Consider the following 17,107-nt stretch of genomic DNA (forward strand, 5'->3'; position numbering starts at 1 on the left):
AATTTTAAGTTAATTATATTAATTAAATTATATGATATAATATAATATATATAATATATATTTATTTATATATTTATATATATATTATATATTATATTTTGTATTTTATTATGTATTATATTATATTACATGTAATTTTATAAATGAATTTTTCAAAAAAATTCAAAATTTATTTAAAAAAAAATTTTTTTATTCAAAGTAATTATTATTTTATATAATTCTATTTTAAAATAATGCAGTATTTTTTGATATCATGAATGTCAATCAATATTTTTTGATATCATTTGTTCAATCATTTTTGTATTTTATTAACTAATTAAAAGTAACAATATATTATATTATTCAAAAGAGATGATGGTTTGAAAATAATGTTCAAATGTGAATGTATTAAATTTTATTATGATGTCTTTCATATCAGAAGCATTAGTGATCTAATCTTATCATGTAGTAATTTTGTAGGATATTCTTCTTTATTGATATAAATATTTTCCAATGAATTGAATATTCTTCCAATTTTTTATTTAAATAAATTAATTGGTATTGATATAATTTTCAATTGATAGTAATTTACAATAATTGTTTACAATTAGTTTGATTTAATAGTTTGTAATAAATTATACTTCTAATATTTCACCAAATATTAAATTTTTTCAAAGTATTGATGGATATCACTTCATTAAGATTTCATAATTTTCTGTATTTGAAATTGCCATAAGATTGGGTAATAACTTTACAAAGAAAAAAATTTTATTTCTTATTAATATTATGTATTCAGAATAGAAAGATACATTATTCATTGATTTTTGTTAGTTTTATGGAAAATTTATATGTTTCTTTTTGATTTTTTTCCATCTAATAGAATGATTGATAAATGATTTGAAAATGTTATTATCCTTTATTATTTCATAGTTTACTTTTGTATTTGTGCTGAAAAATTATATATAATTAATGATTCCTGAAATAATTTCAGCTTTTTCCTTTGCAAATTTTCGTTTTATAAAATATTTTGTAAATTTTTTTTTTATAAAATCAGCCACTAGTGAATTTTTATATAAAGTTTAAATAATTTATAAATCCAAATAATATATTAGATCCAACATGACACAAAAATCTATTATTGTTTTTCATTAATAACAGAAACAAAAATTTTTGCAAAAAAAAAAAAAATTAACATGCCAGGAATCATTACTTATGCATTATCAATTAATTTTTAAAATATTGTATACAATATACAATACTAATTTTGCATTTTTTTATTATTTAACATTGTGTCTGTTACTTTTATTAATTTATTGCTGCAAGCAATTTACTATTTGAGATTATCTGATCTCATCAATATCATATTTAATAAAAATTTTATTATTATATATTTTTATTATAATATATATTTTTTATTATTATATATATTTATTCAACAAATTTTTTATTAATGTAATAATTTTTTCTATTCTGATATTCTATTTTTATATTTGTCTTATTCTGTTTTTATTCCAAAGATGATTAATAAGAAATACTCTGGAAAAAATATCTAATTAATTATTTCAATGGATTTATATTTATAAAAATAGATATACGTATTAGCTAAGAGAATCAAAAATATTTTTTTGTTTTCATTAAAAAAAAAGTGACAATACAATCTTTTACAACAATATATAATATATAATGATATAATAATATAAATAATGAAAATAATCAACAAGCAGTCATTGGAAATAATTTGATAATTAATTATGAGTTCATTTGATTTATCTAATTATTAGCTCATATTTCTAGTTTCCATTCTTTAAAAAAATATTCTATATTAGTATAATACACAAATCGTTTCTGAATGATTCTGCTACAAAATATATGAAAATCAAAATTAAATTAAACAAAAATAATGATTATAAATAATTTATATTTATTATTGTAAATTATATTATATTAATTATTTTAAATTTATTTGTAAAATGTTGTTTGTAAATTGTTCAAAATATAAAAATATTCTATTTGTGAAAAACTGTTTTTTTTTTAAAGTCTTTGCTATGGTTTTAAATTAATTAATCCTTTTCTCTTCAATTTAAAAATAAATCAAACTCAACCTTATTAACAGAAAATATTTTTCATCAATTGATATTTATTCTCAAGTCATTGAGGATGAAAACATTTTCATTATTTCATCAACATTTCATCTTCAATAATAATTAGAAGGCATTCTTTAGAAATTTATGACTATTGTTATAAGATTATTATATTAAAAATAAATTGAATTTTATTTTTAATATGCTGATATTGTAAGATCAAATTTATACAAAGACAAACAACTTATTATAGAAAAAAAAAAAAAATAAAAAAACAAAAGTTATACTTTTTTAAAATGATGATAGTTAAAATATTGTTATTTTATTATGAAAAAGTGATTTAAAAATATCATTTTTGTTTGTATTAAAAAACAATATTATAATAACATAACTGAATTAAAACTGAAGAGATGATAATTTAAATTTGAATTCCTTTATAAAATTTCCTATAATATATAATATAAATAGAATTGCTATAAAAATTATATATTTAAAAAATAAATATAGAATATAAATATAGAAACAAAGATATTGTAGGAGTTAAAAAATTCAAGATTTATATTACATATTGTATTACAATAATTGTAATTGATATTGTATTACAATAAGTGTAATCAATCATCATTTAATATTTCAATTTATACTCATTATATAGTTTTCTTTAACTACTTTAATGTTTATTTTATCGTAAACTAAATATATGCGCCTTATGCATGTGTACAAAAGAAGAGTTTTTGTATAAAGTTCGATGTAAGAGACCTCTATTGAGATTTATATCAAATATGAATTTCAAATCGTTCAACGGTTAGTTTTCTGACGAAGCGTTTATATACAATGTGAAAGATAGTGACTTATTGTATGAAAAAAGAATCAAATAAAAACAACTAAAGTAATTAAAAGTATTAAAAAAATTTATTTTATAAAAATGAATGATACACGTAATATGAAAAAAGAAAAAAAACAACACATACAAGTTTTTGTTCGTGTCAGGTAAATACAACTTAATATATAAAATAGTTACAAAATTTTATTTTAAAAAATATAATATTATATTTATATTTATATTCTTATTTTATAATAGACCAACGAATAATGTTGAAAAAATTGGAAAATCAATAACGGTTGTTGATGTACAATCTAACAAAGAAGTGATCATTCGTGAAAGACCTCATGATAAATTTACAAAAAAATTCACTTTTGATAAAGTATTTGGAACTAATGCAAAGCAGGTATATATTTCAATAAGACAATATTTCAGAATAGTTTAATAATTAATAAGAAATTTTTAGATCCAAGTATATAATGCAGTTGTTAGTCCTTTACTGGAAGAAGTTTTGGCTGGATATAATTGCACAGTATTTGCTTATGGGCAAACTGGTACTGGAAAGACTTTTACTATGGAAGGAACTGATAATGATCCATCATTACATTGGCAAACAGTTGGTTTAACATTTTCTTTCTACCAATAATTATCTTGAAATAAACAACATAAAAGAATATATTGTATATTGTAATGTATGCATATATATATACATATATATACACACACACATATATATATATGTATATATCTGTAAAACTTACAGGATTCTACCGCTGGAATTATACCACGATCTCTAAGTCATTTATTTGATGAATTACGAGTATTAGAGGTACAAGAATATTCAGTGAGAGCTAGTTTCTTAGAATTATATAATGAAGAAATATTTGATTTATTATCTTCCAGTGATGATGCTGCTAAAATAAGGTAATTAACTTGTAATTTATTTGTTTATGTAATATTTTGATTTATTAAAATTATTTAAAATCATTTAAAAGGATATATGAAGATCCAACTAAGAAAGGTGCAGTAATAGTACATGGCTTAGAAGAAATGACAATACATAATAAAAATGAAGTATTCAACATTCTTCAGAAAGGATCAGAAAAACGACAGACTGCAGCTACTTTAATGAATGCACATTCAAGGTTAATATTGGTAAATATTTAGAATAGGAGTCACTGATTTTAATAATTTTCATTGATTTTAAAAATCTTATAATATATTGCAGAATCAACATACTAAATAATTTTTTTTATAATATAATCATTATTAAGTTCTAGTTTTTAATTATTTATAAAAGTATTTTTAATTTGTGATAAAATAATGCTGATTATACTTAAATTAAATTTGGATTTGATAATAAAAAAATAATTTCAATATATATGAAATTTATTAAATATTATAAATTTATGAAAAAAATGATTTGGGTTAATTTGACATTTGCTACAGAGGTTTGGTGAAGTTTCTTAAAAAAATCTAATTCATTTTGATTCATTTTTTTATCCTATTTCTATATGAATTTTCTATTTTAGGTTGAAATCCAGTTTAAAAAATTGATTTATTATATTATCTCTAAATATATCTAAAAGTTCAAAAATATAATTATGATTAATATTAAAATATTTCTGTTTTTATTTCGAAAATTATGATTATATTTGTAGGAAAAATTTATTCAAAATTATATAGACTATGACAATATATTTCAATTTTATTATATTGAAATATTACTATTGTAATTTGTAAAATGACTCCTATTCTAAATAATTATTTATGCATCTTTAACATTTTGAAATTTAATAAATATTATTAACATAAATATTATTTTAGTCGTTCCCATACAATATTTTCTATCACTGTTCATATAAAGGAAAATACTATTGATGGAGAAGAATTATTAAAAACGGGAAAACTAAATTTAGTTGATCTAGCTGGTAGTGAAAATGTTGGAAGATCTGGTGCTGTTGATCGAAGAGCAAGAGAAGCAGGCAATATTAATCAATCACTATTAACTTTAGGTCGAGTTATAACAGCACTTGCAGAGAAAACTCCACATGTTCCTTATCGGTAAAATTGATATAAAAGTGTAAACTTAAATTTATAAAATATTTTCAAATTTTTATGTATTCCATTTATTTTTTATATATAGGGAATCTAAATTAACACGATTACTCCAAGAATCATTAGGTGGACGTACAAGAACTTCAATAATTGCTACAATATCTCCTGCTAGTATTAATCTTGAAGAAACATTGTCAACATTGGATTATGCACATCGCGCAAGAAATATTACAAATCGACCTGAAATTAATCAAAAATTTTCTAAGAAAGCATTGCTTCAAGAATATATTGAAGAAATTGAAAGATTAAAGAAAGATTTAATAGCATGTCGTGAACGAAATGGTATTTATTTAACTCCAGATAGTTATAATGAAATGCAATCTTTGATAGAATTTCAAAGTAAAGAAATAGAAGAAAAATTAAATCATATTAAAGCCCTTGAAGAATGCATGAATTCTAAAGAGGTAATTATTAATTAAAATTTAATAATTCTTATTATGTTTTTATTGTGTTCTAATAAAAATAATAAAAAAATTGTTATTTTAGCAAATATTTATAGAACTAAAATCAAAAAATTCTGAACAAGCATACGAATTATTAAATGTAAAAAATAAATTGGAAAGCACAGTAAACACTTTAATGTCAACGTCATCACGTTTAGCAATATTAGAACGAGAAAAAGAGGAACAAAAACATCTTGTTGAGAAACATGCATATACTGAAAATATTCTTTTGTCACAAGTACAAACAGTTTTAGATGTTGCAAATATTGTCACTTCAGATGTGAATAAACTTCATGACAAAATTTTTCGTAAAATGTGAGTCATTTCTCTAAAATCTAGAATTATTTAATATTATATTTATGAAATAAAAATTAATATTTTGTTTATAGGCAAATAGGACAACAAAATAAATATCTTGGCCATCAATTTAAAAACAATACTAAAGAACAAATTAAAAATATAGAAATTAATATTACAACACATATTGAAAACTTAACACAGTTCTGTGTATCTATAAAAAATCATATTGGTAATTATTTATTAGCATTTGATAGAAATATTGAATTTTAAATATAGATATAAATGTAAATATTATATTATTTTTTCAGATAAGGAAAATATTTTAATTAGTGGAGATATTGATCAGTCGATTCAAGTTATATCCCAAGATCTTGCTAATTTCAGGCAAAATATAATTCATGAGTTAATGAAAAATATAAATGATTTTGTATGTATAAGTTTATAATATTTAATATTTAATATTTCATCAATTCTCATGATTATTATAATCAGATTTCATAATAATTATTTTAATATTTTTGTTTTTTCTTTTAGTATTTAAAATACCAACAATGGTTTGAAAATGGAAGTAAAAATATTGCAGATATAATAGATAAAAAAACTTGTATGTTAAATAATATTTCTTTCTATATTGCACAAAAACTTCAACAATTAATAGAAAATAAAATAGCTGAAGACTTACAAGTTTTGAATGACGATGTTTCTCAAAATATCGATAATTTGATAGAATTTACAAAGGAAACAGTAATATCGATTTCTAAATATTCTATTGAAAAGCAGGATTGTTTAAATAAACAAATATTAGAAATTAAAGAACATATTAAAAATATTCGACAAAATCAAAACGATATTTCAGAGAAACGAACAAATTTTATAAAGGTAAAAATTTGTTTTAATATGTAAAACAACAATGTAATTACTAAAAGCATAAAAATATTGTATTTCGATTACATCAGTCAATTTATGTCAATTTTAATGACTCAATAATAATTATGAATGATATCATATTAGAAATATATATATATATATATATATATATATATATATATATATATAATAAATAAAAAATGTTGAATATAATTTTCTTATATAAATCGGCTGAATTTGAATGATTATATTGAAAAGATAAATAATTATATTTTCATAATCAAATATCTCTTTTTCTTTTAATCTATATATAACTTTATGAAATTAAAATATTATTATACTTTTAACATATCATTCTTCTATTTGCAGATGATGGACAATTTGCAATGTTGTTTCAATGAAGTACAGAAAGAAGAAGAAGAAAATCATTTTACAACATGTAATATATTAAGTAGCATTGATGAAACTTGTGAGCTTATAAATAATCAAGCTTTAGATATATGCAAAATGAACATTGAAAAACGAAAAAGTTTACAAGAAAAACTTTGCAATGACCTACAAATAGTAAAAAAAGTAGTTTTTGAAGAAACGGATAAGGTAAAAGATATTAAGTTTTTTAGGCAAATTGTCAACAAATTATTAATATTTACTTATTGTCTATTATGTAATTTGATATTTATTTTTTTAAATAGTCTCAATTAATAGCCAAAAGTGCTATTGAACAAGGTAAAATATTAATAAACAAATTTCAAATGGATTTAAATAAGAATTGTGATACATTAATGAATTATAAAAATTGCGTGGAACGTAATATTGGGGAAATACAAAAAAAGATGGAAGAAGATAAAAGTCTTATTTTATCTGCAATTAATGTAAGTTTGCACGTAAAAATATTTAAATTTAATTTAATTCTTAATTTTAATATTATGATTTTTAGGATGTATATATGAAAGTTTACATTGCTGGAAATGAATATGAAAAATGTTTAAATGACTGTAAAATAGCATTTATGAATGTATCTATAGAAATGAGTCAAAAACTTGAAAATGAAAATATTAATGCAACAAATATAAGCAGTAAAATTATTGTAGAAATACAAAGAATACTTGATCAAGTTGATAAATTCTTTACAGAAGATTTATATCGTGATATTCCGACAGGTGATGATAAATTGTTGATTATTATTTTATTATTTTTATGTAAATTTCATATATAAAATATATATGACAAAATTTATTTATTTAAATTGAATAGGTTTAACTCCTGCAAAAAAAGATTTTCAATATTGTAAAAAACTTATTAAAACATCTCCACATGGACGACTTCTTAAAAAATATAGAGAAACACTCAAGGATATTGAAGATATAGAAAACGAAGTAAGTTCGATTATATAAATTTTAAATTTAAATTTAATAACATATTTTATTTATTAAGCATATTTTTTATTAGCCTGTGAGCAATAATATACTTAAAGAAGAAGCTATAGATGCGAGCTGAAAAACAGAAATTGAAGGAATTATTATAATATATATATACTATCTGGAAATATATTAAATATACATTTTTAAATTGTATTTTAACAATACGAAAAAATAAAATTAAATGTATCATATTAAGAAAATATTTTTATAGATTTTTATTTTCTCCTAATTATTATCGAATTTATTTTTAATATTTTTTTATTTTCTAAAGTATTGTATTCATTTCTCATAAAGTTATGATAATGTAGTAAAATGTATATAAATGTATATAAATATATATAAATGTATGTAAAATTAAAATCCAAAAAAATCTTAGAAAAATTTTGTTATTTAGATTGTTATCATTTATCATATTAATTCTTAATTTAATACCATTTTCCAAATAATAATTTTTTAGGAAATATATATATATTTATTTTATTTTGATAACATTATTAAGAAAAAAATAAAAATTTATTCATTCATAAGGATTAGAAGCTAGAGTGGGGAGAGTTCTATAATATTTCTATTCATCAGCAATGAACACTGTGTTTACTATAATAAGAATTTGTTTTGTGTATTCTACGAAATAACAAAACTAATTTTATACTTCGCAATGCGAAGTTTATGTGATATTATTAAAACATGGGTTTCTTGGAAGATACATTCGTGATTCTTATCACACAGGTGGAAATTTATTTCCACTAATAAAAATAGGTTATTGCCGGTATTCGTAGATGTTACACAATTAGGTTATGATTGATAATTTTCTTTAATAGAAAGTTGTAATTGTAATATTTATGTTATATAATGAAATTATTTTTATTAATAATAAAAATTTAATATTCTTTTTATATATATATATTTTTAATTTATATATATATCTATATAATTATTAATTTAAGAAATAAAATTATTGTAAAATTTTAATATTGAGTTATATTTAAAAAGCTATATTTAATTATTGAAAATATAGAGAAATGTCATCATAAATTTATTAACAATGTGATATATTATTTTATATTTTATAATATTAAATTATGATTATATTATATATGATGATATTAAATATGATTTATATAGTTTGTACTAATATCAATAATTTTTATAATTTTTAATAATTTAAAAATATGATTCATATTTCAAACTAATAAATTTATTTATTTATTAATCATACGTAGCCAGATTGTGTATCATAAAATCATATTTTTACTTTCTTAGCTTGCATTTTATATTGCAGATTATCTTCTTCTTAGGAGGATGGGTATTTTTTGTAAAAAAATTATTTCGAGACTATGAAGTCCATCATAGATTAGTACAACTAATTTTTTCTACTACATTTTCATTATCTTGTACCATGTTTGAACTAATTATTTTTGAAATAATTGGAGTTCTTGATTCTAGGTAAGCAAATGATTTTTTTTTAATTGAATATTAATAATATAATATATATTTAGTTCTAGATATTTTCATTGGAATGTTGGTCTTTACATGCTTTTATTTATGGTGATTGTTTTAATTCCATTTTACATAGCATATTTTATTATTAGCAATATTAGATTTGGTATGTATATTTTATGGAAATATTTGTATTCAATATGTAATAAATAATATATTAATTAATTATTTTTTCTTATAGTAAGATTGAAATTAATAAGACCATTGACAGTCATTGTGTATTTTTTTTATCTTTACTTATTTTGGAAAGTGGGAGATCCTTTTCCAATTTTAAGTCCAAAAAAAGGTCTATTGTCCATTGAACAAGGTGTTAGTAGAATAGGAGTTATTGGTGTCACTGTTATGGCACTATTATCAGGATTTGGTGCTGTAAATTATCCATATACCTCAATGGCTTATTTTATGCGACCTGTAACATATGCTGATGTACAGGCTATAGAGAAACGATTGTTACAAACAATGGATATGATTGTTGCTAAAAAGAAAAGAATAGCATTAGCTAAGAAAGGAGAAGTTGTAGGACAAACTGAAGCTCGGTCTCGACTTTGGGGAATGTTTGGTCCTTTAAGTGGTAATAAAAGTAATCAAGAAAGTATGTATTCTTTGATTAAAATAAAAATAATATTAAATAATACTATATTAAATAATAATATTATACACAAATTTTATGAAATATGATTGTAGGTATTAAACAATTACAAACTGAAGTAATAGCATTAGAAGAATTATCTCGTCAATTATTTTTAGAAGCACATGATATTCAAAATGCAAGAGAACGTTTAGAATGGGCTGCTACTTGGCAAGGAAAATATTTTAATGTTTTAGGATATTTTTTTTCTGTGTATTGTACTTGGAAAATATTCATTGTAAGTATTAAATGAAGAAATCATTTCTAAAAATTTAAAATTAAAAATATCTATTTTTTCAGTCAACAATTAATATTGTTTTCGATCGTGTGGGAAAGAAGGATCCTGTAACTAGAGCAATTGAAATTGCAGTACATTGGATTGGTTTTGATATTGATGTTACATTTTGGTCTCAACATATTTCTTTTTATCTTATTGGTTGTATTGTATTAACATCAATTCGCGGTTTATTATTAACACTTACAAAAGTATATTTGATATAAGTTTTTTTTTCTCTATAATTTAAAAATATTTGTTGAATACTAAATATTTATTTACATTATTTCAGTTTTTTTATGCTATATCAAGTAGCAAATCTTCAAATATTATTGTACTTATACTTGCTCAAATAATGGTAAGAAATTACATTGTTTTGATAAAAGTATTATTGATTTTATCAATTTTGATAATTATATTTATTTTTATAGGGTATGTATTTTGTATCATCTGTACTTCTAATGCGAATGAACATGCCTGCAGAATATCGGATTATAATAACTCAAGTTTTAGGAGAATTGCAATTTAATTTTTATCATAGATGGTTTGACGTCATATTTTTAGTATCCGCATTATCATCAATAGTATTTTTATATTTAGCTCATAAACAAGCACCTACAGAACGTATTTAATCTAATAAAACATTTTTTTTAATGAAATCAAGAAATTTTTTTATATTTTCATATTTATAGATCTTTTAATTATATTATCGCAACAAAATGATTCTGATTAAAATAAAAAAGCAAATAATATTGCATTATAATATTGCATAAGATGTAAAATTAATTATAAAATACATAAACATTAAAAAACAAATAATATCATATTATGTAGAATATAAAATTAATTATAAAACATTAGATTCTATGTATTACATATTTAAATATTTATTCAGAAACATATTTATTGCTTTTATTTTCGATAGACAGAAGTCCGAAGTTTTTTTCCATATAAATTATATAAACATAAATGCTTTGTTAAAAAGTTATAAAAATATAAAATAACAATAGAATAATTTTTTATTCAATATACTGTAGAAATATATTGCCGATATAATAAAATTACTTGATATATTTATATAAATTTTATATTTACTGCAGAAGTATATATAATGTGGTTTGTGTCAAAGTTAAAACTAATAATATGTGATACATAAAATTTCATCTCAATATGCTGCAAGTATTTTTGAATCGTAAAGATATTCATCATTTTATTTTTATGTAAATTTATGCAAATGCTCTATCAAATAAGGGAATATTATAAAGATTTCCTTAAAGAAAAATATCAAATTGTTTATTGTTTATTAATTTTAATTTATAAATAAATATGCAATATCTATTTAATTTATGTATAAGGAAAATCAAATTAATCATGTAATAAATTAAATTTTTAGATGATAGTTTGCACTGATAATAATGAATATTTTAAAATTGAACTATAATATAAATAATAATTTATCTGTTATTGAACAAAGAATTCAATTGGATATTATTTTGTATTTTTGTTATAAGTTTTTAGTAAAATATTTATAAGCATATGTTTATATAATATTTTTTTCTTATTTTTACTTTTTATAGAATGTGGTAAAGTTTTGCGGAAGAATTTGGAATCATACATATTTTATCAAAATTAATACGCATAATTATAAACTTTACAGATTGAATAATAATTTTACATTGTCTATTATTTAATTAATAAAAAATAATTAATTTGTTAAACTATTTGATATATCATTTACATTAATTCTATGTTGTTATAGTGTATAATGACATTTTGATCACACTTAGTTGAGAAAAGTACGTGAATAATAAAAAATTGGCATTAATGTATGATTACTAAATCCATGATGAGTATAATTCTAACTTTAATGGATTAATTCAATAGTCCATTCTTCTCCCATATTTACACTTGGTTTACGTATAGTTAATACATTGTTATTTGGATTGTATTTAGTTTCTAAAGTAATTTTTGTCAAACCTAAAACAAAAATAATTCATTTTTAATTACAAAATTATTAATATTGTAATATTTAATTAAATTTTAATTAAGTTAAAATTACTCACTGCGTGAATTTAATACAGCAGATTTGACCCCTTTAGGTGGATTGGCAATATCCACTCTTTCTAACCAGCTTTCTGTCTGATATGAAGATAATTTATCTATAAAAGTTGAAGTTAATGTATTTTCTTCAAAATTGAAACTTAAATATAAGTATTTTCCATGACGATATTCAAAGCTAACTTCATCATCGATATACAATGTTCCATTAGCTTTACCAGCAGAATCTGTGATAACTATTAAAGTATAAGGATCATTCTTCATTGCGACTGTGCTACGACGTATCCTCATTTTACGTGAAATAATAGAACCTCCTCTTTGAAATACCGGAATCTTATGAAGAGTTACTGGAATATTAACTAAACCTGGTTGATAGTATGGTTGCATAGTATCAACATCATACCAAATAATTTTGCCTTCTCCAGGGAAATATACATTAACATCTGTAACTGATGGTTGAAAGACTGGACGTACAAGAATAGAATCTCCAATTAATACTTCATCATCGATAGCATATGTTTCAGTTTCACTTGGATAATGAGCCCATAAAGGTCGTATTACAGGTGTACCATTTACTTCATGTTCTCGAAAGAGTGTATACCACAATGGCAAATATGAATATCTCATTCTGAAAGCCTCTCTTACTATTTGAGTAGTTTCTTCGTTGAATAACCAAGGTTCACGACGTTTAGTTTCAATATGAGAATGTTGACGATAAAAAGGAAGCCAGGCTCCAGCTTGATTCCATCTAATAAATAATTCAGAATCTGGGTTTTTAAAGAAACCACTAACATCTGCCCCACAGAATGACATTCCAGATACAGCTAGAGAAAGACACATTGGATAAGAAATACGTAAATGATCCCAATCAGCTGTATTATCACCAGTCCACATAGCTGTATAACGTTGTGAACCAGCAAAAAAAGATCTTGTTAATATAAATGGCCGTAATGAACCTCCTGATCTTCTAAATAAAGCTTCATATGTGGCCATACTCATAAGAAGTCCATTAATATTATGAACATTTCTATGTTCCCAACCACCATAATGGATTACATCTTTAGGCATAGTTACTTCAGGACCGTTAAACACACTTGGTTCATTCATATCGTTCCAGATATATACATCATTAGTAGTACCATGAAATTTATCTAAACTATATTGATTGATATAATATTCTCGAACTGCTGGATCAAAAAAGTCCAAATATGAAGATGATCCTGGCCAACACCAGCCTTCATAATCTTTTCCATCTCTTGTTTTAATATAATAACCCATTTTTGTAGCATCATTATGCAAAAAGTAACTGGGATCACGTTTAATATGTGGATCTATAATTACAACCAATTTTCTACCTTTCGCAGTTAAATTATGTATCATTTCAACAGGATTTGAGAATCTTCGTTCGTCCCAAGTAAAATATTTTTTACTATCAGTGTATTCAATATCAAGCCACATAACATCTAAAGGTAAATCATGTACATCAAAATTTTCTGCTATTTGTATAACATCATCTTGATCATTGTAATTCCAACGACATTGATGATATCCTAAAGCAAACATTTGTGGCAAAGGCGATGTACCTGTTAATGTTGTGTACTGTTTAAATACATCTAGAGGTTTAGGGCCTAACATAAAGAATATATCTATTACACCAGATTCTGACATGAAATGAGCATCCACTTGTGATTTTTTTGTAGATCCTGATACAAAGTTTACAATACTTTCTACGACATTATTATCAGCACTTGATAAAATATCAATCCATGTTTCTGCAGTATTATGCCAGAAAATACCAGTTGTTCTTTCTTTACCATGAGCATAGAGAACAGGTATTGCTCCATAAAGTGACATTCTTTCGTTAACTTCATATTCAAATACATCTAAGTTGTATAATCTATAAGGATGAGCATGTTTTGTAGATTTTAGAGCAAAAGAATCTGCATGTTCTGGTATGCCATATGTATGCTCAGCTCCAGGAAAGCTGAAATCTAAAGCAACTGCTTCTGGACCAAAAGGTTTTGAATCATGATGAGTTTTAAAACTTTCTTCCCAAGCACCTGGATCATCATCTGCACCATCACCAGAAGTTTTATTGTTGTCAGTTAATTCAACATTTTTAGCATTTTCAGCATCTTGATCTGGTTTCCTATTGAAAATTATCAAAAAATAAATTAATCAAATATAATTAATATATAGAGAAAATAATTAATAATCAACATACTTAGGTTTTACACGATGATGTTCAAATCTCATGAGACCTCTTGCATTTGCAGATATAACTAATATATTCTGAGAATATAAATCAACTCTAAATGGAGTAGCATATAATATAACTTTGTTTTCTCCACTTGTTACAATTACATGATCTGTAGTTTTTTCAATTAAAATTAATTTAGATGTTTGTGGTTGATCTTGAAGAGCATATTCAGGTTCATATCTCTGATGTAAAGGATTTTTTTCATTGATATGGAGTCTAAATGTACTGTCCTTTAATGCAGTTAATTTCAATATATAAAAAACTTTCGTATCTTTATTAAACAAATCCACAGTTATACTAGATTCATTTTGAACCAATGTATCTGTTAAAAGTTGATAAGGAGTTTTTCCAGGTTCAACTTTTCTACAACGTCTAATAATATTAACATAATATTAAATATTAATAATATTAACATAATTAATAGAATTAAATTGAATATTGAAAACTTACCTGCAGAAGCTACTTTGTTCACATGTTTTAAATACATCTCTAATAACTGCTTCAGTAAGAAGAAAAGAATAAACTAATAATAATAATAATCCCAATCTGAAATACAAATTATTAAAGTGTAAAATCTTCTATTATGAAATGTATATTATTCATTATAATAGAATATGAGTTTATTAACAATTACATTTTATTTTTGAAAAATTGTGAAAAGAAAAAAAAGAACATTGTTATTTCTTATTGTTATTTATATGATAATTATATAATTAGTTGTATACTATTTTTTAATATTAAAAAAGTTTTTTAGTAACTTTAAATAGATAATATATGAATACTTCCATAAAAAAATCTATCAGAATAAAGTAATATTACATGCCGACTCAAACTACATGTTATCATGGACACGTCAGCGTGATCATGATTGGATTATAAAAGTAAATACATAGAGAATTCTAATACTTATTATTCTTGTATAAGTAGAATTAATTAAGCAGGAATTAATTTGCATAGCGTAATATATTCCATTAAAGAAAAATTAATTTTCTTTTTTAAAGGTTAAAAAGTCGAAAATAATTAACTTACCGCAGATACGAGGCCATGTTGAAAAGTAACTTTTACTATGCCGCGTTCTGACTAATTCGAATATACTAAAATCAATTTTATAGATGGAGCTTTACTAGTTATAATCATTAGCTTTAGCTTTTTCGACTATTTTGGAAATACAGATGAAGCAAAATATTCAATGCATTTTTTTTTATTATATCTCTTAGAATTCTCTTACTATTTTCAATGTTATTGATTCAGCATAAAATAAAATTGCAATATTAATGATTGAAATTCAAATTAAATTTTAATATGAAATTATAAATAAATATGAAGAATCTTATATAATCCTAAATTTAAAGTTGAAATATTATAACATAAAATATAATTGATTTATAATTTATACATATAATTTATATATATAGCAAAAATAAATTGAGAAATGTTTTATCATAAATAATAAAAATTAAAAGAGATTGAAAATTTTATGAATATTTGTGTTCTAGAATAGAGAAAATTTATTAAATTATTATAATTTTTATTATATAACTTATATATTATATAAGTTTTTTTATTTTATTTACTTATTTGTTATTATAATAATAATTATGGTAATTATAATAACAATTGTAAAATATTATATATTAAAACAATTAATAAAGAAAAATTTTCATTTAGTATTAAAAAATAACTTTTATTAATTTAACATATATGATTATGATTATCATATATAATAAATTAATTAAATATCATATCCCAATATGTGAAAAAGAAAAAAAATAATTAGATAGCTTTTTTTTAATCAAGTAATTTATCTCGAGTAGTTCAAATGACAATACATATATGTTCGAATAGAAATTAAGTTTCTATGAAAACGTTAATTATTCTATGAAAACGAATATTTGATGTTTAAGATAATGATGATGAAGATAATTGTAGAAAAAATGCAAATATCGACTTAATAAGAAATTCATTTTATTTTAACTGAAAGATTTGATAATTCTAAAAATTGAAATTTATCTCGATGTAATCTCATCATTTGTTTCAAACAATCAAATATTAGTTGCATCATGTTTTTTTGGTGGTTATTTTTTACATTTTACTTTCAACTTCAAGAAATTTTATCAAGTTCTATCGAAATTTTATCATTTTCCATACCAATTTGATACATGAAAAGTAACATAAATTTTCGAAGATGAAAGGTTCTTTAAACTTTTTTTATAGTTAACAATTAAATCGAAAAATTCTAAACAATTGCGATAAACGTTATTATTCTATCTTTTGATGAGAATAGAATTTTTAAAGAATGAATTTAAAATATTACTCTATGATATAAGTTTTCAGTTTAGTTATTCGTACATAAAAATG

At 21.9% G+C, this 17,107-nt stretch overlaps 3 protein-coding genes across 8 annotated transcripts; 2 read left to right on the forward strand and 1 right to left on the reverse strand.

Moving 5' to 3' along the window:
• Positions 1-2,759: 2,759 nt before the first annotated feature.
• Positions 2,760-8,234, forward strand: LOC551109 (kinesin 5A). Of its 2 annotated transcripts, XM_623505.6 has the most exons (16): positions 2,760-3,050; positions 3,142-3,289; positions 3,350-3,499; positions 3,647-3,807; positions 3,879-4,028; positions 4,711-4,947; positions 5,030-5,405; positions 5,488-5,759; positions 5,834-5,973; positions 6,053-6,171; positions 6,279-6,623; positions 6,981-7,208; positions 7,304-7,483; positions 7,549-7,771; positions 7,866-7,987; positions 8,061-8,229. In XM_623505.6, exons 1-16 carry the CDS (start codon positions 2,986-2,988, stop codon positions 8,106-8,108), a joined length of 2,964 nt encoding a protein of 987 aa, XP_623508.3. In that variant the 5' UTR covers positions 2,760-2,985; the 3' UTR covers positions 8,109-8,229. The 2 variants fall into 2 exon arrangements, with proteins under 2 accessions (XP_623508.3, XP_006570866.1); XM_006570803.2 differs by lacking the exon at positions 2,760-3,050 and having other exon boundaries at positions 3,204-3,289; positions 3,350-3,575; positions 8,061-8,234.
• Positions 8,235-8,567: 333 nt separating this feature from the next.
• On the forward strand, positions 8,568-11,090 carry LOC551156 (Golgi pH regulator). 4 transcript variants are annotated; one of them, XM_623551.6, is made up of 8 exons: positions 8,568-8,758; positions 9,312-9,475; positions 9,529-9,635; positions 9,711-10,121; positions 10,214-10,395; positions 10,458-10,643; positions 10,724-10,789; positions 10,863-11,090. In XM_623551.6, exons 1-8 carry the CDS (start codon positions 8,717-8,719, stop codon positions 11,061-11,063), a joined length of 1,359 nt encoding a protein of 452 aa, XP_623554.3. In that variant the 5' UTR covers positions 8,568-8,716; the 3' UTR covers positions 11,064-11,090. The 4 variants fall into 4 exon arrangements, with proteins under 4 accessions (XP_623554.3, XP_006570868.1, XP_006570869.1 ...); XM_006570805.3 differs by having other exon boundaries at positions 8,603-8,823; XM_006570806.3 differs by having other exon boundaries at positions 8,603-8,798.
• Positions 11,091-11,502: 412 nt separating this feature from the next.
• Positions 11,503-15,858, reverse strand: LOC551205 (neutral alpha-glucosidase AB). 2 transcript variants are annotated; one of them, XM_623600.5, is made up of 5 exons: positions 15,779-15,858; positions 15,200-15,295; positions 14,714-15,121; positions 12,495-14,638; positions 11,503-12,408 (listed from the first exon to the last, which is right to left on the reverse strand). In XM_623600.5, exons 1-5 carry the CDS (start codon positions 15,793-15,795, stop codon positions 12,296-12,298), a joined length of 2,778 nt encoding a protein of 925 aa, XP_623603.1. In that variant the 5' UTR covers positions 15,796-15,858; the 3' UTR covers positions 11,503-12,295. The 2 variants fall into 2 exon arrangements, with proteins under 2 accessions (XP_623603.1, XP_016772970.1); XM_016917481.1 differs by lacking the exon at positions 15,779-15,858 and adding an exon at positions 15,384-15,599.
• Positions 15,859-17,107: the final 1,249 nt, after the last annotated feature.

The sequence above is a fragment of the Apis mellifera genome, linkage group LG1 (genome assembly GCF_003254395.2).
Source record: "Apis mellifera strain DH4 linkage group LG1, Amel_HAv3.1, whole genome shotgun sequence".
NCBI classification, from domain to species: domain Eukaryota; kingdom Metazoa; phylum Arthropoda; class Insecta; order Hymenoptera; family Apidae; genus Apis; species Apis mellifera.

Bases quoted from the DNA above. Each gene is read 5' to 3' on its own strand.
- LOC551109 (XM_623505.6), top strand. From the start codon at position 2,986: ATGAATGATACACGTAATATGAAAAAAGAAAAAAAACAACACATACAA. The intron at 5,974-6,052 runs GTAATTATTTAT...TTATTTTTTCAG, and splicing joins ATCTATAAAAAATCATATTG to ATAAGGAAAATATTTTAATT. The intron at 7,772-7,865 runs GTGATGATAAAT...TAAATTGAATAG, and splicing joins ATATCGTGATATTCCGACAG to GTTTAACTCCTGCAAAAAAA.
- LOC551156 (XM_623551.6), top strand. From the start codon at position 8,717: ATGGGTTTCTTGGAAGATACATTCGTGATTCTTATCACACAG. The intron at 9,476-9,528 runs GTAAGCAAATGA...ATATATATTTAG, and splicing joins ATTGGAGTTCTTGATTCTAG to TTCTAGATATTTTCATTGGA. The intron at 10,790-10,862 runs GTAAGAAATTAC...TTATTTTTATAG, and splicing joins TTATACTTGCTCAAATAATG to GGTATGTATTTTGTATCATC.
- LOC551205 (XM_016917481.1), bottom strand. From the start codon at position 15,424: ATGTTCTTTTTTTTCTTTTCACAATTTTTCAAAAATAAAAT. The intron at 15,296-15,383 runs GTAATTGTTAAT...TTTGTATTTCAG, and splicing joins CAATTTTTCAAAAATAAAAT to ATTGGGATTATTATTATTAT. The intron at 12,409-12,494 runs GTGAGTAATTTT...TTTTTGTTTTAG, and splicing joins TGCTGTATTAAATTCACGCA to GTTTGACAAAAATTACTTTA.